This window comes from Rana temporaria, chromosome 3 (assembly GCF_905171775.1).
Source record: "Rana temporaria chromosome 3, aRanTem1.1, whole genome shotgun sequence".
In the NCBI taxonomy this organism is placed as follows: Eukaryota; Metazoa; Chordata; class Amphibia; order Anura; family Ranidae; genus Rana; species Rana temporaria.
Window position 1 is genome coordinate 487,090,561 of NC_053491.1, and position 22,106 is coordinate 487,112,666.

Here is a 22,106-nt window from a genome sequence, read left to right on the forward strand (position 1 = left end):
GTCAACGCAAGAATGCAGCCTAAAATCTGCGTGGCATAAGAGCCTTATGCCACGCAGATTTTAGGCTGCAGTCGGCGTAACAGGTTCTCTGAATCAGGAGAACTCGTTACGCCGGCGCAAGTCAGCAATTGCGCTGCGTAACTATGGTTACGCAGGCGCAATTGCTACCTGAATCTGGGCCAATGTGATCTGATCTTCATCTAAGTCACAACAATAGACAATCACAGTCTGCTGAAACTAATAACACACAAAGAATTAAATGTTACCATGTTTTTATTGAACACACCATGTAAAAATTCACAGTGCAGGTGGAAAAAGTATGTGAACCCTTGGATTTAACCACTTACCCCCCGGACCATAGTACTTTTTGCGACTCGGGACTGCGTCGCTTTAACAGACAATTGCGCGGTCGTGCGACGTGGCTCCCAAACAAAATTGGCGTCCTTTTTCCCCCCAAAAATAGAGCTTTCTTTTGGTGGTATTTGATCACCTCTGCGGTTTTTATTTTTTGCGCTATAAACAAAAATAGAACGACAATTTTGAAAAAAAATGAATATTTTTTACTTTTTGCTGTAATAAATATTCCCCAAAAATATATAAAAAAACATTTTTTTTCCTCAGTTTAGGCCGATACGTATTCTTCTACATATTTTTCGTAAAAAAAAATCGCAATAAGCGTTTATTGATTGGTTTGCGCAAAAGTTATAGCGTTTACAAAATAGGGGGTATTTTTATGGCATTTTTATTAATATTTTTTTTTACTAGTAATGGCGGCGATCAGCGATTTTTTTTTCGGCACTGCGACATTATGGCGGACACTTCGGACATTTTTGACACATTTTTGGGACCATTGGCATTTTTATAGCGATCAGTGCTATAAAAATGCATTGGATTACTATAAAAATGCCACTGGCAGTGAAGGGGTTAACACTAGGGGGCGGGGAAGGGGTTAAGTATGTCCCTGGGTGTGTTCTTACTGTGGGGGGGGGGGTGGCCTCACTAGGGGAAACACTGATCCTCTGTTCATACATTGTATGAACCGAAGATCAGCATTTCCCCTGCTGACAGGAACGAGAGCTGTGTGTTTACACACACAGCTCCCGTTCCCCGCTCTGTACCGAGCGATCGCGTGTGCCCGGCGGCGATCGCGCCCGCCGGGCACACGCACGGGAGTCGGGGGCGAGCGGGGTGCGCGCGCACGTGCCTCCGGCGGCGCGCGCGCGCCCCTAGTGGCGGCTAATAGACAGGACGTCATATTACGTGCTCTCGCCTAGGAGAGCCACCTTGTGGACGTATTTCGGCGGTGCGCGGTCGGCAAGTGGTTAATAACTGGTTGAACCTCCTTTGGCAACAATAACTTCAACCGAACGTTTCCTGTAGTTGCAGATCAGACTGTCAGGAGTAATTCTTCACCATTCCTCTTTACAGAACTGTTTCAGTTCAGCAATATTCTTGGGATGTCTGGTGTGAATCGCTTTCTTGAGGTCATGCCACAGCATCTCAATGGGGTTGAGGACTCTGACTGGGCCACTCCAGAAGGCGTATTTTCTTCTGTTTAAGCCATTCTGTTGTTGATTTACTTCTATGCTTTGGGTCGTTGTCCTGTTGCAACACCCATTGAGCTTCAGCTGGTGGACAGATGGCCTTAAGTTCTCCTGCAAAATGTCTTGATAAACTTGGGAATTCATTTTTCCTTCGATGATAGCAATCCGTCCAGGTCCTGATGCAGCAAAGCAGCCCCAAACCATGATGCCACCACCACCATGCTTCACAGTTGGGATGAGGTTTTGATGTTGGTGTGCTGTGCCTCTTTTTCTCCACACCTTGGGCCAGATTACGCCGCTGTATCAGTAGATACGCCGACGTAACTCCGAATCTAAGCCCGTCGTATGTTTAAGTGTATTCTCAAACTGAGATACACTTAAACATGCCTAAGATACGACGGCCTGTGCCGTTGTATCTTAGGGTGCAATATTTACGCTGGCCGCTAGGTGGCGCTTCCATTGAGGTCGGCGTGGAATATGCAAATGAGCCGTTACGCCGATTCACGAACGTACGCTTGCCCGTCGCAGTAAATTTACGCTGTTTCCGTAAGAGATACGCGGCGTAAAGATAAATCCAAAGATAATCCAATGTTAAGTATGTCGTTCCCGCGTCGCAATTTGAAAATTTTACGTCATGGGGCTGGACGCCATTTACGTTCACGTCGAAACCAATGACGTCCTTGCGACGTCATTTAGCTCAATGCACGTCGGGAAATTTGAGGGACGGCTCATGCGCAGTACGTTCGGCGTGGGAACGCGCCTAATTTAAATGTTCTACGCCCCCTACCCTGGCTCATTTGAATTACGCGGGCTTGCGCCGGGGGATTTACGCTACGCCGCCGCAACTTTACAGGCAAGTTCTTTGAGAATAAAGCACTTGCCTGTAAAACTTGCGGCGGCGTAACGTAAATGTCATACGTTACGCCGCCGCAGTTTTGCACTATTCTACGTGAATCTGGCCCATAGCGTTGTGTGTTTCTTCAAAACAACTCAACTTTGGTTTCATCTGTCCACAGAATAAGGGGAACTCTGCGGATTCAGATCTAAATGGGAACTCTGGGCCAGATTCACAAATGAGATACGACGGCGTTTCTCCTGATACGCCGTCGTATCTCTGTTTCTATCTATGCGGCTGATTCATAGAATCAGTTACGCATAGATAGCCATAAGATCCGACAGGTGTAATAGTTTTACACTGTCGGATCTTAGGATGCAGTACCGCGGCCGCCGCTGGGGGGAGTTCGCGTCGTAAACCAGCGTCGGGTATGCAAATTAGGAGTTACGGCGGATCCACGATGGATTTTCGCGTTCGCTACGTCACCGCTAGTCTAGTTTCCCGTCGCAAAGTTAGTCGTTTTTTTTGGTGCCCTAACTCTAGTCAGCGGGCCAGATTCACAAAGAGATACGATGGAGTATCTCAGATCCCCCATTGTATCTCTGACTTACACTGGTCCTATCTATGCGCCTGGTTCATAGAATCAGTTACGCATAGATAGGGCTAAGATCCGACAGTGTTACACTGTGTGACACTGTCGGATCTTTTTTTGGATTTAAAAATGGCGCCGGGGGCGTTCCCGCTGATTTACACTGAATAATATGTAAATCAGCGAGATACGCGAAATTCACGAACGTACGCGGACCCGACGCTGTGTTCTTACGTCGTTTCCGTAGCGCGGTACCCGTCGTATACTTACCCCTGCTAAAAGCAGGGGTAAGTATTGTTAAGTATGGCCGTCGTTCCCGCGTCGAATTAGAATTTTCCAACGTCGTTTGCGTACGCCGATTCACGAACACGCGCGTCGCAAGTCCCGCTCACGTCGCAACCACTGACGTCCTATTGACGTCAGTGGGAGCAATGCACGCCGGGAAATTCCCCGGACGGCGCATGCGTATTTAAATCGGCACGGGAGCGCGCCTGATTTAAATAGTACACTCCCCCAGCCGCGGAATTAGAATTCCGCCGGGGGATTTAGGATCCGCCGTCGCAAGTTTGGAGGTAAGTGGTTTGTGAATTAGCCACTTGCCTCCTAAACTTGCGGGAGCGGATCTTAATTCACGTAGATCGAGCGGATCTATAGACCCGCTGCGCTACGTGAATCTGGCCCAGCAAGTGCATTGCTGTCTAAAGTATGGCCGTCGTTCCCGCGTCGAAATTCAAAATGTAACGTCGTTTGCGTAAGCCGTCCGGGAATACGGAAGTACGCTACGCGCGTCGCCGTTCAAAAAAATGACGTCACGGCGCGCAAAGCACGGCGGGAGTTAAGAAACGGAGCATGCGCAGTAGGTTCCGGCGCGGGAGCGCGCCTAATTTAAATGGCACACGCCCATTTAAATTGGCCGGCCTTGCGCCGGCGTAGTTTTCATCGCAAGTGCTTGGTGAATCAGGCACTTGCGATGAAAAATTGCGGCGGTGTAACGTATCTAGGATACGTTACGCCGCCGCGATTCTACGAGAATCTGGCCCTCTGCGGATAAAGATGTAAAGGGGAACTCCATGGACTCAGATGTAAAAGGGGGTCTCTTGTTATCAATATATATTTATAGCAAAAAAAATGAATGAAACAAAAACAAACGTGAACACATTTTCCGGCAACGCCCATGTCTAGTTAGTTATACTTTAAGCTTCTGGAAATGTCAGGATTTTCCCTTTCTCCCCCAGAAGAGGCTTGTGACTGCTGTCCCGCGGGCTGGAAATTAGTTGGTTCCAAATGCTACAATTTTCAAAAAACTCTGGAAACTTGGGAGAGAAGTCGGGAGGAATGTACGAAGAATTACAGCGTTCTTCTGATCCTGGACAACAAGGCTGAATTGGTAAGTGTCTGAGCTCTGGTTGTGGTCCTGACAGGTGACAGGTTCTCTTTATGTCTTTCAAACATATAGTTCGGTTTACCACTTAAGACCCGGACCATTATGCAGGTGAAGGACCTTGTCCCTTTTTGCGATTCGGCACTGCGTCGCTTTAACGGACAATTGCGCGGGCGTGCGACGTGGCTCCCAAACAACATTGGCGTCCTTTTTTTCCCACAAATAGAGCTTTCTTTTGGTGGTATTTGATCACCTCTGCGGTTTTTCGCTTTTGCGCTATAAACAAAAATAGAGCGACAATTTTTAAAAAAAAAAACAATGGGCTAGATTCAGCATAGTATTATGGCGGGGTATCTCCAGATATGCCGCCGTAATTTCAAATCTGCGTCGGCGTATCGCTACGCCGATTCTCAAAGGCAGATACGTCTAAAAAATAGGCTTCCTCCGCCGGACGTAACTTGAATGCGGCGCCGTATAATTGTGCGCAATATTACGTTGGCCGCTAGGGGCGCTTCCGTTGTTTTCGGCGTAGAATATGCAAATTACCTAGTTACGACGATTCACGAACGTAAGGCTTTTTCGGCGTAACGTTGCTCCTGCTATTAGGTGGCGCAGCCAATGTTAAGTATGGACGTCGTTCCCGCTTCGAAATTTTAATTTATTACGTCGTTTGCGTAAGTCGTTCGCGAATAGGGCTGGACGTAATTTACGTTCACGTCGAAAGCAATGACGATTTGCGTCGGAATTTCGAGCATGCGCACTGGAATTTTTTCACGAACGGCGCATGCGCCGTTCGTAAAAAACGTGACATACGTGGGGTCAACCTAATTTAAATAAAACACGCCCCCCCCCTCAACATCATTTGAATGACGCGCGCTTACGCCGGCCCCATTTATGCTACGCGGCCGTAAGTTGGGAGGCAAGTGCTTTGTGAATACAGCACTTGCCTCTCAAACTTACGGCGGCGCAGCATAAATACGATACGCTGCGCCGCCGTAAGAAGGGGCGCAGCTACCTGAATCTAGCCCAATATTTTTTACTTTTTGCTATAATATCCCCCAAAAAAAGATGTAAAAAAACATAATTTTTCCCTCAGTTTGGGCCGATACGTATTCTTCTACATATTTTTGGTAAAAAAAATCGCAATAAGCATTTAACGATTGGTTTGCGCAAAAGTTATAGCGTTTACAAAATAGGGGATAGTTTTATGTCATTTTTATTAATATATATTTTTTACTACTAATGGCGGCGATCAGCGATTTTTTTCGTGACTGCGGCATTATGGCGGACACTTCGGACACTTTTGACACATTTTTGGGACCATTGTCATTTTCACAGCAAAAAAGTGCTATAAAAATGCGCTGATTACTGTGAAGATGACAATTTCAGTTTAAGAGTTAACCACAAGGGGGCGCTGTAGGGGTTAATTGTGACCTCATGTGTGTTTCTAACTGTAGGGGGGCGGGGCTGGACGTGTGACGTCATTGATCGTCATTCCCTATATCAGGAAACAGAAGATCACTGACATTGCCACAGTGAAGAATTTACACAGTAACAGCGCATTCTTATAACACTGATCGCTGTATAAATGCCAATGGTCCCAAAATATAGTGTCAAAAGTGTCAGATGTGTCCGCCGCAATATCACAGTCACAATAAAAATCGCTGATAGTAATAAAATTATAATAAAATACCATAAAACTATCCCCTATTTTGTAGACGCTAAAACTTTTGCGCAAACCAATCAATAAACGCTTATTGTGATTATTTTTTTTCGGCCTAAACTGAGGAATTTTTTTTGGGGGATATTTATTATAGCAAAAAGTAAAAAATATTTGCCCGGATTCACAAAGCACTTACGCCGACGTATCTCGAGATACGCCGCGTAAGTGTAACTATGCGCCGTCGTATCTGTGCGCCGTGCCCACAAACTGAGATACGCCTAAAAATAGGCTTCATCCCACCAACGTAACTTGCCTACGCCGGCGTATCGTAGGCGCATATTTACTCTGGGCGCATTTGCCGCTCCCATAGATTTTCTATGCACATATGCAAATGAGTGAGATACGCCGATTCACGAACGTACTTGCGCCCGGCGCATAATATACACGGTTTGCGTAAGTCGTACGTCCAGCGTAAAATTATTCCCCATATATGAGGCGCAACCCATGCAAAGGTATGGACCAGGGAACAGAGCCGTCGTATTTTACGTCGTTTACGTTGTACGTGAATAGGGCTGGGCGTAGGTTACGTTCACGCCGTAGGCAGTGATCCGTCGTATCTTAGGCATTCGTTCCGACGTGATTCTGAGCATGCGCACTGGGATGCGTCCACGGGACGGCGCATGCGCCGTTCATTATTCGTATCTGTCAGGCGCTCGGCCCATCATTTGCATGGGGTCACGCCTCATTAGCATGGCTCACGCCCACTTCCACCTGCGCCGGATTACGCCGAGGAAACCCAGCGCAGTTTGGGAGGCAAGTGCTTTGTGAATTCTGTGCTTGCCTCTCTGCGCTGCGTCGCGTATAGTAGATACGCTGCGGCGGCAACAAATATGCGCCGATGTATGTGAATCCGGGCCATTGTTTTTTTTTTTCAAAATTGTCGCTTTTTTTAGCACAAAAAATAAAAACCGCAGAGGTGATTAAATACCACCAAAAGAAAGCTCTATTTGTGGGGGGGAAAAAGGACGCAAATTTAGTTTTTGGAGCCACGTCGCACGACCGCACAATTGTCAGTTAAAGCGACACAGTGCCGGATTGCAAAAAAATGGCCCGGTCTTTGGGCAGCCAAATGGTCCAGGGGCTGAAGTGGTTATAAATTGGAAGAAAAGAGGCTTAACCTTAAAGGGCTCTTTCACACGGAGCGGATCCGTAATTGATCCGCTCCGTTAGCCCGTTTGGCTCAGCAGGGATTCCTCCGTAAATCCCCGCTGAGCTGTCGGCGGACAGGGCGGTCCCCGCACACTGCGCAGAGACCGCCCTGTCTCTCCTCCGCTCACCCCTATGGGGAATCGGATGAATACGGACCGTCGTGGGCCAGATTCATGTAGATCAGCGGATCTTTAGATCCGCTCGATCTACGTGTTTTACGATCCGCCGGTGCAATTTAGCGAGGCTAGTGCAGTATTCATCAAGCACTTACCTCGAAAATTGCACCGTCGGATCGTAACTCCCCCGGCGGAATGCAAATTCCGCGGCTAGGGGGAGTGTACAATTTAAATCAGGCGCGTTCCCGTGCGGATTTACCTGCGCATGTGCCGCCGGCGAAATTTCCCAGTGCGCATGCTCCAAATGACGTCGCTAGGACGTCATTGTTAGCGGCGGGTACGTCAATTGCTGCCATCCGTATTCCCGATCGACTTACGCAAACGACGTAAAAATTTTAATCTCGGCGCGGGAACGACGGCCATACTTAACATTAGCTACCCCTCATATAGCAGGGGTAACTATCCGCCGGAAAAAGCCGAACGCAAACGACGTTAAAAAAAAGCGACGGGCGGGCGTACGGACTTGAATCGGCGGTTCTACTCATTTGCATATCCGACGCGTAAAAAAAATCGACGACACCTAGCGGCCGGCGGTAGATTGCAGCCTAAGATTCGACTGGTGTAAGTCACTTACACCAGTCGGATCTAAGGGAGATCTATGAGGAATCTGATTCTATGAATCAGTCGCACAGATCCGACCGTGGGATCTCACAGATACGACGGCGGATCAGGAGATCCGCCGTCGTATCTCTTGATGAATCTGCCCCCGTGTGTCCGTATTCATCCGATCCTTTCCTGCCGGACGGAAGAAAAAAGCGGATCTTTGCGGACGCGGATGGTTGCGGACGTTAGCGGATGCATCATCCGCTAACGTCTGCAATCCCATAGGGAACCATTACAAGTCCGTAAACGGACTTGTAATAAACGGACCGTTCGTCCGTACGTCTGAAAGGGGCCAAACTGCGTAGAGGGTTCATTACTGTAAGAGCGGCAAGGATGTGGAATTCCCTTCTACAGGCGGTGGTGTCAGCAGGGGAGGAGCATCAATGGTTTCAAGAAACTATTAGATAAGCATCTGAACGACCACAACATACAGGGATATACAATATTATCACACACATAGAGGTTGGACTTGATGGACTTGTGTCTTTTTTCAACCTCACCTACTATGGAACGATGTGGTTTTGTTTTATTATTTTATTTTTGGGGACTTGTCAGATCTTTCTACTTTCACCTACTAATGGAAAAACTGTGACAATGGGCCAGATTTAGGTACAATAGCGCCCGTGTAACGTAAGCCGTTTACGTTACACCGCCGCAAGTTTTCAGTTTTAGTGCCCGATCCACAAAGCACTTACCTGGAAACTTGCAGCGGTGTATCGTAAATATGTCCGGCGCAAGGCGGTCCAAATCGAATGGGCGGGTAACATTTAAATTAGGCGCGCTCCCGCGCCAGACCTACTGCGCATGCTCCGTTTCGAAATTCCCGCCGTGCTTTGCGCGAACTGGCGTCATTTTTGCGATCAGCGACGTGCGTAGCGTACTTCCGTATTCCCGGACGGCTTTCGCATACGACGTGAAATTTTAAATTTCGACGCGGGAACGACGGCCATACTTTAGACAGCAATACGTTTGCTGTCTAAAGTTAAGGCACCCAAAACGACGACTAACTTTGCGACGGGAAACTAGACTAGCGGCAACGTAGTGAACGCGAAAAACTGTTGTGGATCGCCGTAACTCCTAATTTGCATACCCGACGCTGGTTTACGACCCGAACTCCCCCCAGCGGCGGCCGCGGTATTGCATCCTAAGATCCGACAGTGTAAAACAATTACACCTGCCGGATCTAAGGGATATCTATGCGTAACTGATTCTATGAATCAGTCGCATAGATACTCTGAGAGATACGACGGAGTATCTCCGCTGTGAATCTGGGCCAATGTTTCTTCCAGTGTTACATTTCTGTTCATGAACTTTCCATCCCTAAACCAGGACTCTCTGCGGCCCTTCCTGGAAGGAGAAAGATACTGGGTAGGACTGCAGCGGGAAGCCCAGAACAGCAGTGGCTGGCGGTGGGTAGATGGGACCCCTCTCACGTTCAGGTGAGTCTATCCAGACAAAATCACAAAAATCTATTAACCACTTGCCGCCCCGCCCTATTACAAAATGATGGCGGCAAAGTGGTTTCAATATCCTGACTGGACGTCACATGACGTCTTAAGGATATTGAGCCGCTGCGCTCCCCCAGGGGGCGCGCATCGTAGCGATCGCTGTTGTGTGGGGTGTCAGTCTGACACCCCGCAGCACCGATCTAGGTAAAGAGTCTCTGACGGAGGGCATGGGAGAGCGGCGGGAGGGGGGCCCCCTCTTGCCACCGATAACAGTGGGGTAGATTCAGTAACATTTATGCATTTTTTACGTAGGCGCAGGGCACCGTTTTTGCCCTGCGCTACCCGCGATTCACGGAGCAGGAGCTCCGTAAATTGGATGTGCGCTCTTTAAAATTGCCCGGCGTAAGCGCGCGCAATTTAAATGATCCCGTAGGGGGCAGGAATAATTTAAATTAGGCGCGTTCACGCGCCGATCATAGAGCGCATGCTCCGTCGGGAAACTTTCCCGACGTGCATTGCGGCAAATGACGTCGCAAGGACGTCATTTGCTTCAAAGTGAACGTGAATGGCGTCCAGCGCCATTCACGAATCACTTACGCAAACTACGTAAAGTTCAAATTTCGCAACGCGGGAACGACGGGAATACGTAACATTGGCTGCCCCTGCTAATAGCAGGGGCAGCCTTACGCGAAAACCGTCGTACGCAAACTACGTAAACTGCGTACGCAGGGCTCGCGTAACGTTGTGAATCGGCGTTAGTATGCAATTTGCATACTATACGCTGAGCACAACGGGAACGCCACCTAGCGGCCATCGCAAGAATGCAGCCTAAGATATGTGGGCATAAGAGCCTTATGTCTGTCATATCGTAGGCTGCAGTCGGCGTAACGAGGTTCCTGAATCAGGAGCATTCGTTACGCCGGGGCAAGTAAGCAATTGCGCTGCGTAACTATGGTTATGCAGGCGCAATTGCTCTCTGAATCTGGGCCAGTGATCTCGCGGTGAATCTGCAAAAGAGACCACCATTATCGGAAAATGGACCGCCAGATCTCCAGACGAGGATATCTGGGTTATGGTAGCTAGCTGCTGCCATAACAGAGATATCCCTCTTCAAATTCTCAACGTATATCGGCGTGCGGTGGTCCGGAAGTGGTTATGCAGGCTCCTCCCCCTTCAGTCTATTATGAATTCTGCTGCTGGAATAATACACCTCACTAACCAATCTGTGACTGCTGCTCCTCTCTGCCAATCCCTTCACTGGCTTCCCCTCCCCCACCGTGTAAAATTCAAAATAATAACCACAACATACAAGGCCATTCACAACATCGCCCCCATCTACATCACCGACCTCATCTGTAGATATTGTCCAAATCATCCCCTCCGCTCCTCCCGGAACCTACTGCCCTCTAGCTCCCTTGTTAACTCCTCCCATGCTCACCTTCAGGACTTCTCCAGATCCTCTTCCATCCTCTGGAACTCCCTGCCTCGGTATGTCTGATCAGCCCCTACCCTGTCTACCTTTAGGAGATCCCTGAAAACTCATTTATTCATAGAAGCCGATCCCACACCCACCTAACAACTGTCCCCAAGCCACCCCCATCAAATCATTCTCTGCAGCTATAACCTTTTGTACCACCTCCCCTCCCCAGAATGTAAGCTCTACGAGCCGGGCTCTCCTGTACCTTTTGTTTTGTACTGTACTGAGAACATATTTTGAAAATATAGTAAATTACCTTAAAACAATATCTAATAAGTATTTGTATATTACTTACTTATAGTAATTAACCCCTTGCCACCCAGGCCAATTCTGGCACTTCTCTCCTACCCTGTTTCCCCAAAAATAAGACCTACCCTGAAAATAAGATCTAGCGTTATTTTACAGGAGGGCTGCAATATAAGCCCTACCCCGAAAATAAGCCCTAGTTAAAAATGCTTGTAAAATCCTATAATCCACTCTATTACAGTAGTTTATAATGTACAATGTGTGTGTTTCTGTAATATAATTTCAGGGAAGAGAGCTCCCGTGGGTAACAGAAGTGCAGAGCGGCGCTATAACAAAAGTATTTGGCACAATTATATTACAGAAACGCACACATTGTACATTATATAATACTGTAATAGAGTGGATTATAGGATTTTACAAGCATTTTAACTCAGTTCACACTGGGGATTCCTGACAGGCAGGGAGGGAGAGGGGGAGAGAAGACAGCACATTACATGGTAAGACCTACCCCGAAAATAAGCCCTACTGTGTCTTTTGTTGGCATAATTAATATAAGACCCGGGCTTATTTTCGGGGAAACACAGTACATGTAAAAATCATAATTGTTTTGCTAGAAAATTACTCAGAACCCCAAACATTATATATATACAGTATATGTAGCGCCTTGTTACTTCCAAGTACTGGTGCTAGTTAAATTTAGAGAGGAATCAGAGTGTTAACTGACTCTGATCCAATTATTATGTTCAAAGTTGGGTCTCTGTCTCAGCTTGGCTGTGCTGTGGGCTCATTCTGTTATTTCCGGGGTGCTGTTCTCACCCCAGGGCGATAGGTGGCAGCAGTGGAGTCGAGGTTTGGGTGCTCTTCCCCAGCAGCCTATCAGGAGGGGTTTTCCTTGCTGTGCATGCTGGAGGAGGGTATTTATGGAACAGACACCATTGGTCTAGGTCTTCTTCTTCGAGTGCGGCACCCACCTTTAGGGTGACCGCATCATGGTGCCCCGGCGTAATGGCCTTCCAGGCCAGGGGGGCACGTCCCACGCGGTGTTTCTGGTTCCGGGACCATGTTGGTCTGTAACATTTAAGCTGTGGCAGGGAGCCCAGTAGTCGACTGGGTTCCCAATTTTGAAAGATCCCAAGCGAGGAAGCTGTTCGGTGGGGAGTCCATCTGAGGAGAGCCAATGAGAGGCTGGCGATCCAATAGGGTCTCGACAAACCACCGGGGATCAAGGTAACTGGACACTGAGAGGCTGTCAATCGGTAACCTAAAAAACTACCTGAAGGAGATCCAGGCAACAAAATCTATTAAGGAGGTTCATCTCCGCTATCACAATTCTGGGGAAGGTCTGTAGCAGAGACTTTTCCCTAAGTCCATTCCAGAAGGGTCTGTGGCAGAGACTTTTCCTTCAAGTTCTGAGTGATATTCTGGCTGCCAGGCCAGTGAGAGAGGCCTGTCCAGGTACCCTATACCCACTCTGGCTAGAGTGGCGAAGAATTAAAAATATTGTTGGAAGCAGGACTGTTTCCCTATTGTTGCGCCTGAGTCTGCTATTTCTCCTTCTACTTCATCTCTACTCTTCACCACAAGTTTTATTGTTTTTTCCCGGCTGGGTAATAAAGAGCACAGAAAAAAGACACCTGTCGTGGACATTCCATTACTGTTACATACACCCCTAGGACGGAGGAGGAGCCACGAGGTAACATGCCAGCCAAACAAACCAGCAGCTCCTTCAGGGGTAGTGCTACACATGGGGGCTTGTCCGGGATAGGCTGTTACCTCCAACAACCAAATTTTTATTCGGCCATTGAAGCAAGAAATTTTCGTGGTGTTGGACTGTGCTGGTGAGGAAAGAGTTAACTCCAGGCACACGTGCAGCGGAGTGACGTGTGCCTGCAACGTGCGAAAAAAACAACTCAAAGTGGGAGGAGTTACCCACCCATGCGTGAGACGTAGGGCGGGTTTGGCGCCAAAGGACAGAGTGATTGCCCGCCCATGAGAGAGAGACGTGCAAGCATGTTTGTGCCCCCGACGCCGTTTGAGAGGTTGAGACCCCCGATGTCTATGCAGGGAGTAAATCCGATGCCTGCTGCCACTGGAGTCCCCCTGACCGATACTGGGCTTTGAATGAGGACCCAGGGGAGGTTCGTGCTATTTTCCAGTGGTGGGGCAGAGGGCCTTGGACTGTCCTGCCGCCGATGTTCGGAGCTGGCCGTCCGGATCCTGCCCTTTGCTCATTGCAAGAAGTGCCGGGAATATCTGTTCCATGTGCAGCAACCCAAAGAGTCTCCCCGTGAATATCAGGTGGATTGGGTCGCCGGAATGCTGACTGCAGAAGAAGAGGTTCCATGGCCTACACCTGCTTCTACTGCCATTACCGTGACTGAGCCTGATGTTATGACCATTTTGTCCACCGCTGCAATCACCAATGTCGTCAACTGCTATCCGAATGGTGTCGTCAGAGGTAAGCAACACCGAAAACAAAGAGAATGTACCTGCTGTAAAGGTGGATGCTGCTACTGAGACAGTATGTATGGCAGTGGTCCCTGCTTGGCTCACCTCAGAAAGCATGGGCCCGGTTAAGGTCTCCCATGGCTGTGGTCAAGGCCTACCCACATGTGGTCATAGCAAGCACTCCAGGGAGAGCATTGCCCCTGTCGAGGCCAAATCCAAGTTCAAGGACAAGGTCAGTACACTTACTAAAGAACGTGTCTGTTTACCTGCTGAAGAGTACAACACTTCTGAGATTGACTCTTCCTCTGATGTTGGGGATGACCAATGGTTTGAGCCGAAGCTGCCCGAGTCACAATGGGGCAAAAACTCCCGTGCTTCCAAACCCCGCAAACACAAAATATGCTCTCGAGACACGGCTCCACAGGCGGATGTCCCGCAACTAACTTGGGGAGCTGCGGTGCCAAGCACCAGTGTTGTTGAATAAACCCCACATATGGCAAAAGTTTACAGTGACCGAGTGGTCATCAAGAGCCCCGGAAAAGTGGATCGTGTTTATTCTATTACCACAATGAATAACGACGGGGACATCATCACTTTGCCGACCCAAGATTTTACTTGTAGAACCCGTACCTACAGTGTCATTTCTTTGTTGCTGCTATTTAAGAAAATCATGGACGGGAATGATCGCCACTTTTCAGTTTTTATTTTCATTTTTCTTCCGGATCCACATTTATCTGTATGTGCAGAACTTCGGGGGGGATATGATAAGTTAGTAAGATTAGGGTCCCGGCGGTTTCATCACGGCAAGAAAAAGGAAAGAAATAAAAAACAGATAATTGTCATGTGCGTATGTATTCACCCCCTTTGTTATGAAGCCCATAAAAAGCTCTGGTGCAACCAATTACTAGACATCTACAATTAGTTTAGTTCCGAATTCTTTTTTAACAAATTTTGACAAACTAGTTAATTCCGAAATTTCCGAACTTTTCATTTTCCGAATCTTCGGATTTTCAAAATTTTGAATTTAGGAAATTCGGATTTTCCGATTTTGGGAATTTCAGAAATTTGAAAATTCTAAAATTCTAAAATGGGAAATTTGGAAAGTTGAATTTTCGAATTTCTGAATTCCTGAATTTTTTTAATTTCTCAGATTCGGAAAATGTCTGCCAATTACCTTCAGAAGTCACATAATTAGTGAAATGATGTCCACCTGTGTGCAATCTAAGTGTCACATGACCTGTCATTACATAGACACACCTTTCTGAAAGGCCCCAACACCTAAGCAAGAGGCACCACTAACCAAACACGGCCATGAAGACCAAGGCACTGTGCAAACAAGGAAGGGACAATGTTGGTGAGAAGTACAAGTCAGGGTTAGGTTATAAAAAAAATCTCCAAATCTTTGATAGGACGACAATAAGCCGTACGCTCCATAGAGTTGGGCTTTATGGCAGAGTGGCCAGAAGAAAGACATTGGCCCGGATTCAGAGAGCAATTGCGCCTGCGTAACCATAGTTACGCAGCGCAATTGCTTGCTTGCGCCGGCGTTACGAATGCTCCTGATTCAGGAACATCGTAATGCCGACTGCAGCCTAAAATCTGCGTGGCATAAGGCTCTTATGCCACACAGATTTTAGGCTGCATTCTTGCGATGACCGCTAGGGGGCGCTCCCATTGTGCTCAGTGTATAGTATGCAAATTGCATACTAACACCGATTCACAATGTTGCGCGAGCCCTGCGTACGCAAGTTACGGAGTTTCCGTACGGCGTCTTTAGCGTAAGGCTGCCCCTTCTAATAGTAGGGGCAGCCAATGCTAAAGTATACCCACCGTTTTGAATTTCACGTTGTTTGCGTAAGTGATTCGTGAATGGCGCTGGACGCCATTCACGTTCACTTTGAAGCAAATGACGTCCTTGCGACGTCATTTGCCGCAATGCACGTCGGGAAAGTTTCCCGAAGGCGCATGCGCTTTACGATCGGCGCGGGAACGCGCCTAATTTAAATGAATTCCGCCCCCTGCGGGATCATTTAAATTGCGCGCGCTTACGCCGGGCAATTTTGCCGGCGCGCCCTTGCAATTTACGGAGCTACTGCTCCGTGAATCGAGGGCAGCGGCGCAAATTTGCGGGGGCGCAGGGCAAAATCGTTGCCCTGTGCCTCCGTACATTATGCGCAATTCTTACTGAATCTGGGCCATTACTTTCAGATCTCATATATAAGAGGACCTGTCACGCTTTTTTCTATTACAAGGGATATTTACATTCCTTGTAATAGGAATAAATGTGACCCATTTGTTTTAAAAAAAAAAAAAATATATATTAAAACAGTGTCAAAATAAAAAAAATTCAAGTAAAATAAATAATAATAATGATAATATTTTTTTTAAAGTGGCCCATCCCGACGAGCTCGCAAGCAGACGCGCAGACGCGAACGAAATCGCCACGGTCGTTAGAGCAATAATTCTAGCCCTAGACCTCCTCTGTAACTCAAAAAAAAAATTGAGGATCAATTTACTCAGCGTTACATCATATTTCACAATATATAAAAAAAAAATTGGGCTAACTTTACTGTTGTCTCGTTTTTTTTATAAAAAAAAGTGTTTTTTCCCAAAAAGTGCGCTTGTAAGACCGCTGCGCAAATACGGTGTGACATAAAGTATTGAAACAACCGCCATTTTATTCTCAAGTGTGTTAGAAAATATATATATATATATATATATATAGGCCCGGATTCACAAAGCACTTGCGCCGACGTATCTCGAGATACGCCGCGTAAGTGCAAATATGCGCCGTCGCATCTGTGCGCCGGGCCCACAGAACTAAGATACGCCTAAAATCAGGCTTCATTCCACCAACGTAACTTGCCTACGCCGGCGTAGAGTGGGCGCATATTTACGCTGGCCGCATTTGGCGCTCCCATTGATTTTCTATTCAAATATGCAAATGAGGGAGATACGCCGATTCACGATCGTACTTGCGCCCGGCGCATTTAGATTTACGTAGTTCTTACCTAGGTCTTACGCCCGACGTAATGTTATTCCCCATCTATGAGGCGCAACTCATGCAAAGGTATGGACTAGGGAACAGCCGTCGTATGTTACGTCGTTTACGAAGTACGTGAATATGGATGGGCGTAGGTTACGTTCAAGTCGTAGGCAGTGATTCGACGTATCTTATGGAGTATTTCCGACGTGATTCTGAGCATGTGCACTGGGTTGCGTCCACGAGACGGCGCATGCGCCGTTCGTTCGGCCCATCATTTGCATGGGGTCACGCTTCATTTAAATGGATCACGCCCACTTCCACCTAATTGGAATTAGGCCGGCTAACGCCTACGAATTTACGTTACACCGGCGCAACGTTGGGAGCAAGTGCTTTGTGAATACTGTGCTTGCCTCTGTGTTACGTCGGCGTAGCGTATATTCGATACGCTACACTGGCATAACTATGCGCCGCTGTACGTGAATCCAGGCCATAATGTTTGGGGGTTCTAAGTAATTTAGAAAAAAAAGTTTTTAACTTGTAAACACCAAGGGCCATATTCTCTAAGAATTTACGCCGGCGTATCAGAGATACGCCGACGTAAGTCCGATTCTAAGGCCGTCCTATGTTTAAGTGTATTCTCAAAATGAGATACACTTAAACATGCCTAAGATACGACGTCCTGCGCCGTTGTATCTTAGGCTGCAATATCTACGCTGACCGCTAGGTGGTGTTTCCTTTGCGGTCAGCGTAGAATATGCAAATGACTAGTCACGCCGATTCTCTAACGTACGCTTGCCCGTCGTAGTGATTTTACGTCGTTTCCGTAAGCGATACGCGGCGTAAAGATAAAGATGCCCCCTAGGTGGCGTAGTCAATGTTAAGTATGGCCGTCGTTTCGGCGTCGAAATTTGAAAATTTAACGTCGTTTGCGTAAGTCGTCCGTGAATGGCGATGGACGCCATTTACGTTACCGTCAAAACAAATGACGTCCGTGAGACGTCATTTAGCGCAATGCACGTCGGGTAATTTACCCGACGGAGCATGCGCATTACGATCGGCGCGGGAGCGCGCCTAATTTAAATGATCCACGCCCCCTACCAGGATCATTTGAATTAGGAGTGCTTGCGCGGGTGGACTTTACGTGACGCCGCCGCAAGTTTACAGGTAAGTGGTTTGGGAATCAGGCACTTGCCAGTTAAACTTGCGGCGGAGTAACGTAAAGGACATACGTTACGCCGCCGGAGATCTCTAAGAATATGGCCCCAAATGTCAGAAAGAGGCTCGGGGGTGAAGTGGTAGTGAAATCTTCTGATGTTGCAATTTTCACTTCATTTTTCAGCGTATGGAATACAAACGAACCCAACAATGCGAAATATATTGAAGACTGCGCAGAAATTTGGAACTACTCTCTATCACTGAATGACTACCGTTGTGACATTAAGAAACCATTCATATGTAAAGCTCCATCCAAGTGCTGCTGAGATACAATTGTAGCGGATTTAAAGTGTAAAATGTAAAATAAAAATAAGTCTGTCTCCTATCTGTATGATATCAGCTTCCTCGCTGTTCCAGGAGTTCCATGACAGTCCTAGGAGGTTAGGTTGGGGGGAAACCAATTTTGTTTTTGCTTTGTATTATTTCCATTAGACATGTGCACTGCCAAAAAAAAAATTGCTAATTTTCGTTTTTCCTCTTTTCTCTGAAATTCAACATTTTCAGATTCTCGAATCTCCAAATTTTTCGAATATTTACATTTTTTAATTTTTCGAATTCCAAATTTTCAAATATTCAACTTTCAAATTTTGAACTTTAGAAGTTCCGAATTTACGAATTCTGGGCCAGATTCACAGCGGAGATACGACGGAGTATCTCCTGATATGCCGTCGTATCTCTCAGAGTATCTATGCGAATGATTCATAGAATCAGTTACGCATAGATATCCCTAAGATCCGACAGGTGTAATTGTTTTACACTGTCGGATCTTAGGATGCAGTACCGCGGCCGCCGCTGGGGGGAGTTTGCGTCGTAAACCAGCGTCGGGTATGCAAATTAGGAGTTACGGCGATCCACGACAGATTTTTCGCGTTCGCTACGTCGCCGCTAGTCTAGTTTCCGTCGCAAAGTTAGTCGTCGTTTTGGGTGCCTTAACTTTAGTCAGCAATCGTATTGCTGTCTAAAGTATGGCCGTCGTTCCCGCGTCGAAATTTAAAAATTAACGTCGTTTGCGTAACACGTCCGGGAATACGGAAGTACGCTACGCGCGTCGCCGTTCGAAAAAATGACGTCACGTCGCGCAAAGCACGGCGGGAGTTAGGAAACGGAGCATGCGCAGTAGGTCCGGCGCGGGAGCGCGCCTAATTTAAATGGCACACGCCCATTTAAATTATGCGGGCTTACGCCGGAGGCCGCCGGCGTATTTTTCATCGCAAATGCTTTGTGAATCAGGCACTTGCGATGAAAACTTGCGGCGGTGTAACGTATCTACGATACGTTACGCCGCCGCTAGTCTACGTGAATCTGGCCCTCTGAATTTACAAATTTTCGAATTTACGAATTTTCAAAATTTTAAAACATTTTGAATTTATGGAAATTTTTGAATTTACGGAAATTTTTGAATTCCCTAAATTCCCTAAATGTCCGAATTCCAGAAATTTTGAATTTCCAAATTTTCAACTTTCAGAATTTTTGAATTTACGAAATTCAGAATTCGAAATTTGGAAAATTTCGAAAATCCGGAAATTAAAAAATTCGGAAATTTCAGAATGAATTAATTTGTGAATATTCGCTAAAAAACATTCGGAAAGTAAACGAATCGCACATGTCTAATCTCCATTGAGGGAGCCCAGACACTATGGGGTCTGTTTTTTAACCACTTATGCCTCGTACACACGATCGGAATTTCCTAAGGAAAAAGGCTGACTGACTTTTTCCATCGGATATTCCGACCGTGTGTGTGTGCCCCATCTTAGAAATTACGATTAATTCCATCGGAGTTTAAATATACAACATGTTCTATTTTACTCCGTCGGAATTCCGATGTGAGTTTGGTCGGACAAAGGTCCGATCGTGTGTTTTACCACCTTCCTGCTCAGGCCAATTTTTAGCTTTTAGTGCTGTCACACTTTGAATAAGGCTGCTTTCACACTGAGGCGTGCAGCCGTGGTGACGGTGTAGCCGCGCTATTTGTAGCGCGGCTATACCGTCGTATTTACCGCGATATTCGGGCACTAGCGGTGAGGTTTTAACCCCCGCTAGCGGCCGAAAAAGGGTTAATACCGCCCGCGTTGCGGGTGGTATTAACGCGATTTCCCATTGATTTCAATGGGAAGGCGCGGTATAGGAGCGGTGAACACACCGCTCCTATACCGCGGTAAAGATGCGGCTAGCAGGACTTTTGGTGCGCTCCTGCTAGGGCACCGCTTCAATGTGAAAGCCTTCGGGCTTTCACATTGAACACTACAGGGCATGATTTTTCATGCGGTATAGCAGCGCTATTTTTAGCGCTGTACCGCATGAAAAACGCCCCAATGTGCAAGGGGCCTAACAATGTCATACAACACTGTACCCATATGAAATTTTTTTCACACCAATATAGCTTTCTTTTAATCACCGCTTTTTTTTTGGCAAAATAAATGAAAAATTACCAAAAATAAAACATGTTTTTCTTTGCTTTTGTTATAACATTTTGCAAATAAATAATCTTTCTTCATAAGTTTAGGCCAAAATTGTATTATGTTACATTTCTTTGGGGAAAGTAACCCAATCAGTGTATATTATTCAGTCTGTAGGTAAGTTATGGAGTCCACAAACTATGGGATATATATCTGACAATCAATCAAATTGTGATGTACTGACGGCCGATCTCAAAATGTCAGGACAGTACAAAAACCCCCCGAATGACCCCTTTTTTGGAAAGTAATCCAAGGTATTTAGTAAGAGGCATAGCAAGTTTTTTTGAAGCTGTAATTTTTTCTCCCAATTTTTTGGAATATTAAGAAATTTTGCAATTATTTACATACTGTCAAAAGGGCAGTACAGCGTCATCATATTAGTGGTGTGGCAGTGATCAGGCACACTGACTGGTGACAGTATGTAGTAATAATAATAATTATTGTTTTATTAGTGGTGTGGAATTTATCAGGCACACTGACTGATGACAGTATGTAAAAATAGTAATAATAATAATAATAATAATATTTTTTTTATTAGTGGTGTGGCAGTGATCAGGCACACTGACTAGTGACAGTATGTAAACAAAAAGATAATAATAATAATATTTTTTTTAATATAAGTGGTGTGTCAGTGACCAGGTGGCTGGTGACAGTATGTAAAATAATAATAATAAAAATAATAATAATAATAATAATAATAATAATAATAATCATAATAAAACAATTATATTAGTGGTGTGGCAATTATCAGGCACACTGACTGATGACAGTATGTAAAAATAATAATAATAATAATAATAATAATAATAATAATAATAATAATATTTTTATTAGTTGTGTGGCAGTGATCAGGCACACTGTCTGGTGACAGTATGTCAAAATAATAATAAAAATTACTAATAATAATAATAATAACAATAATAATAATATATTTTTTTTCTTTTTATTAGTGGTTTGGCAATTATCAGGCACACTGATTGATGACAGTATGCAATAATAATAATAATAATAATAATAATAATAATAATAATAATAATAATAACAATATTTTTTTTATTAGTGGTGTGGCAGTGATCAGGCACACTGACTAGTGACAGTATGTAAAAAAAAAAAAAAAAAATTATTATTAGTGGTGTGACAGTTATCAGGCACACTGTCTGGTGACAGTATGTCAAAATAATAATAATAATAATAATAATAATAATTTTTTTATTAGTTTTATTAGTGGCGTGGCAATTATCAGGCACACTGATTGGTGACAGTATGTAATAATAATAATAATAATAATAATAATAATAATAATATTTTTTTTTATTAGTGACACCAGTGATCAGGCACACTGACTGGTGTCAGTATGTAATAATAATAATAATAATAATAATAATAATAATAATAATAATATTTTTTTTATTACTGGTGTGGCAGTGATCAGGCACACTGCCTGGAGACAGTATGTAATAATAATAATAATAATAATAATAATAATAATAATTGGCGAGTCTGCGCCAACAAGCCAGAATTGCTGAGGTGGCGCATTGTGTAGGACGATGCGCTGCATTCCAGCTCTTCTCCTCCCACCTGTAAGGGGTGGAGATTTCGGGGAGAGGGCATCAGATATTATTCCGCCCATCTACTTCCGGAGCCTGGAGCGCACGCTTCTGCGAGTTGGCGGAAGTAACATTGATTTGGAACGCACGCCGCTGCAATCCGGCGGAGGAGAACGGGGTCTCACGTGAGTAGGCCTGTGGTTTATTTAAGCGCAGGGGAGATGTGGGGTCCAGTTGTACACCCCTGTAGAAGTCTATTTCAGACGAAACCGGTCGGGTACGC

General features: G+C 45.8%; 1 protein-coding gene across 1 annotated transcript in view; it reads left to right on the forward strand.

Moving 5' to 3' along the window:
- LOC120931038 (C-type lectin domain family 4 member E-like) overlaps positions 1–18,289 on the forward strand; it is a 34,326-nt gene extending 16,037 nt beyond the window's left edge. Inside the window, exons 4-6 of the mRNA XM_040342164.1 lie at positions 4,204–4,355; positions 9,330–9,439; positions 17,945–18,289. Of these exons, the coding sequence (XP_040198098.1) occupies positions 4,204–4,355; positions 9,330–9,439; positions 17,945–18,086 (404 nt within the window). The 3' untranslated portion in view covers positions 18,087–18,289. The remainder of the gene's footprint in view (positions 1–4,203; positions 4,356–9,329; positions 9,440–17,944) is intronic.
- The last annotated feature ends 3,817 nt before the right edge of the window (positions 18,290–22,106 follow it).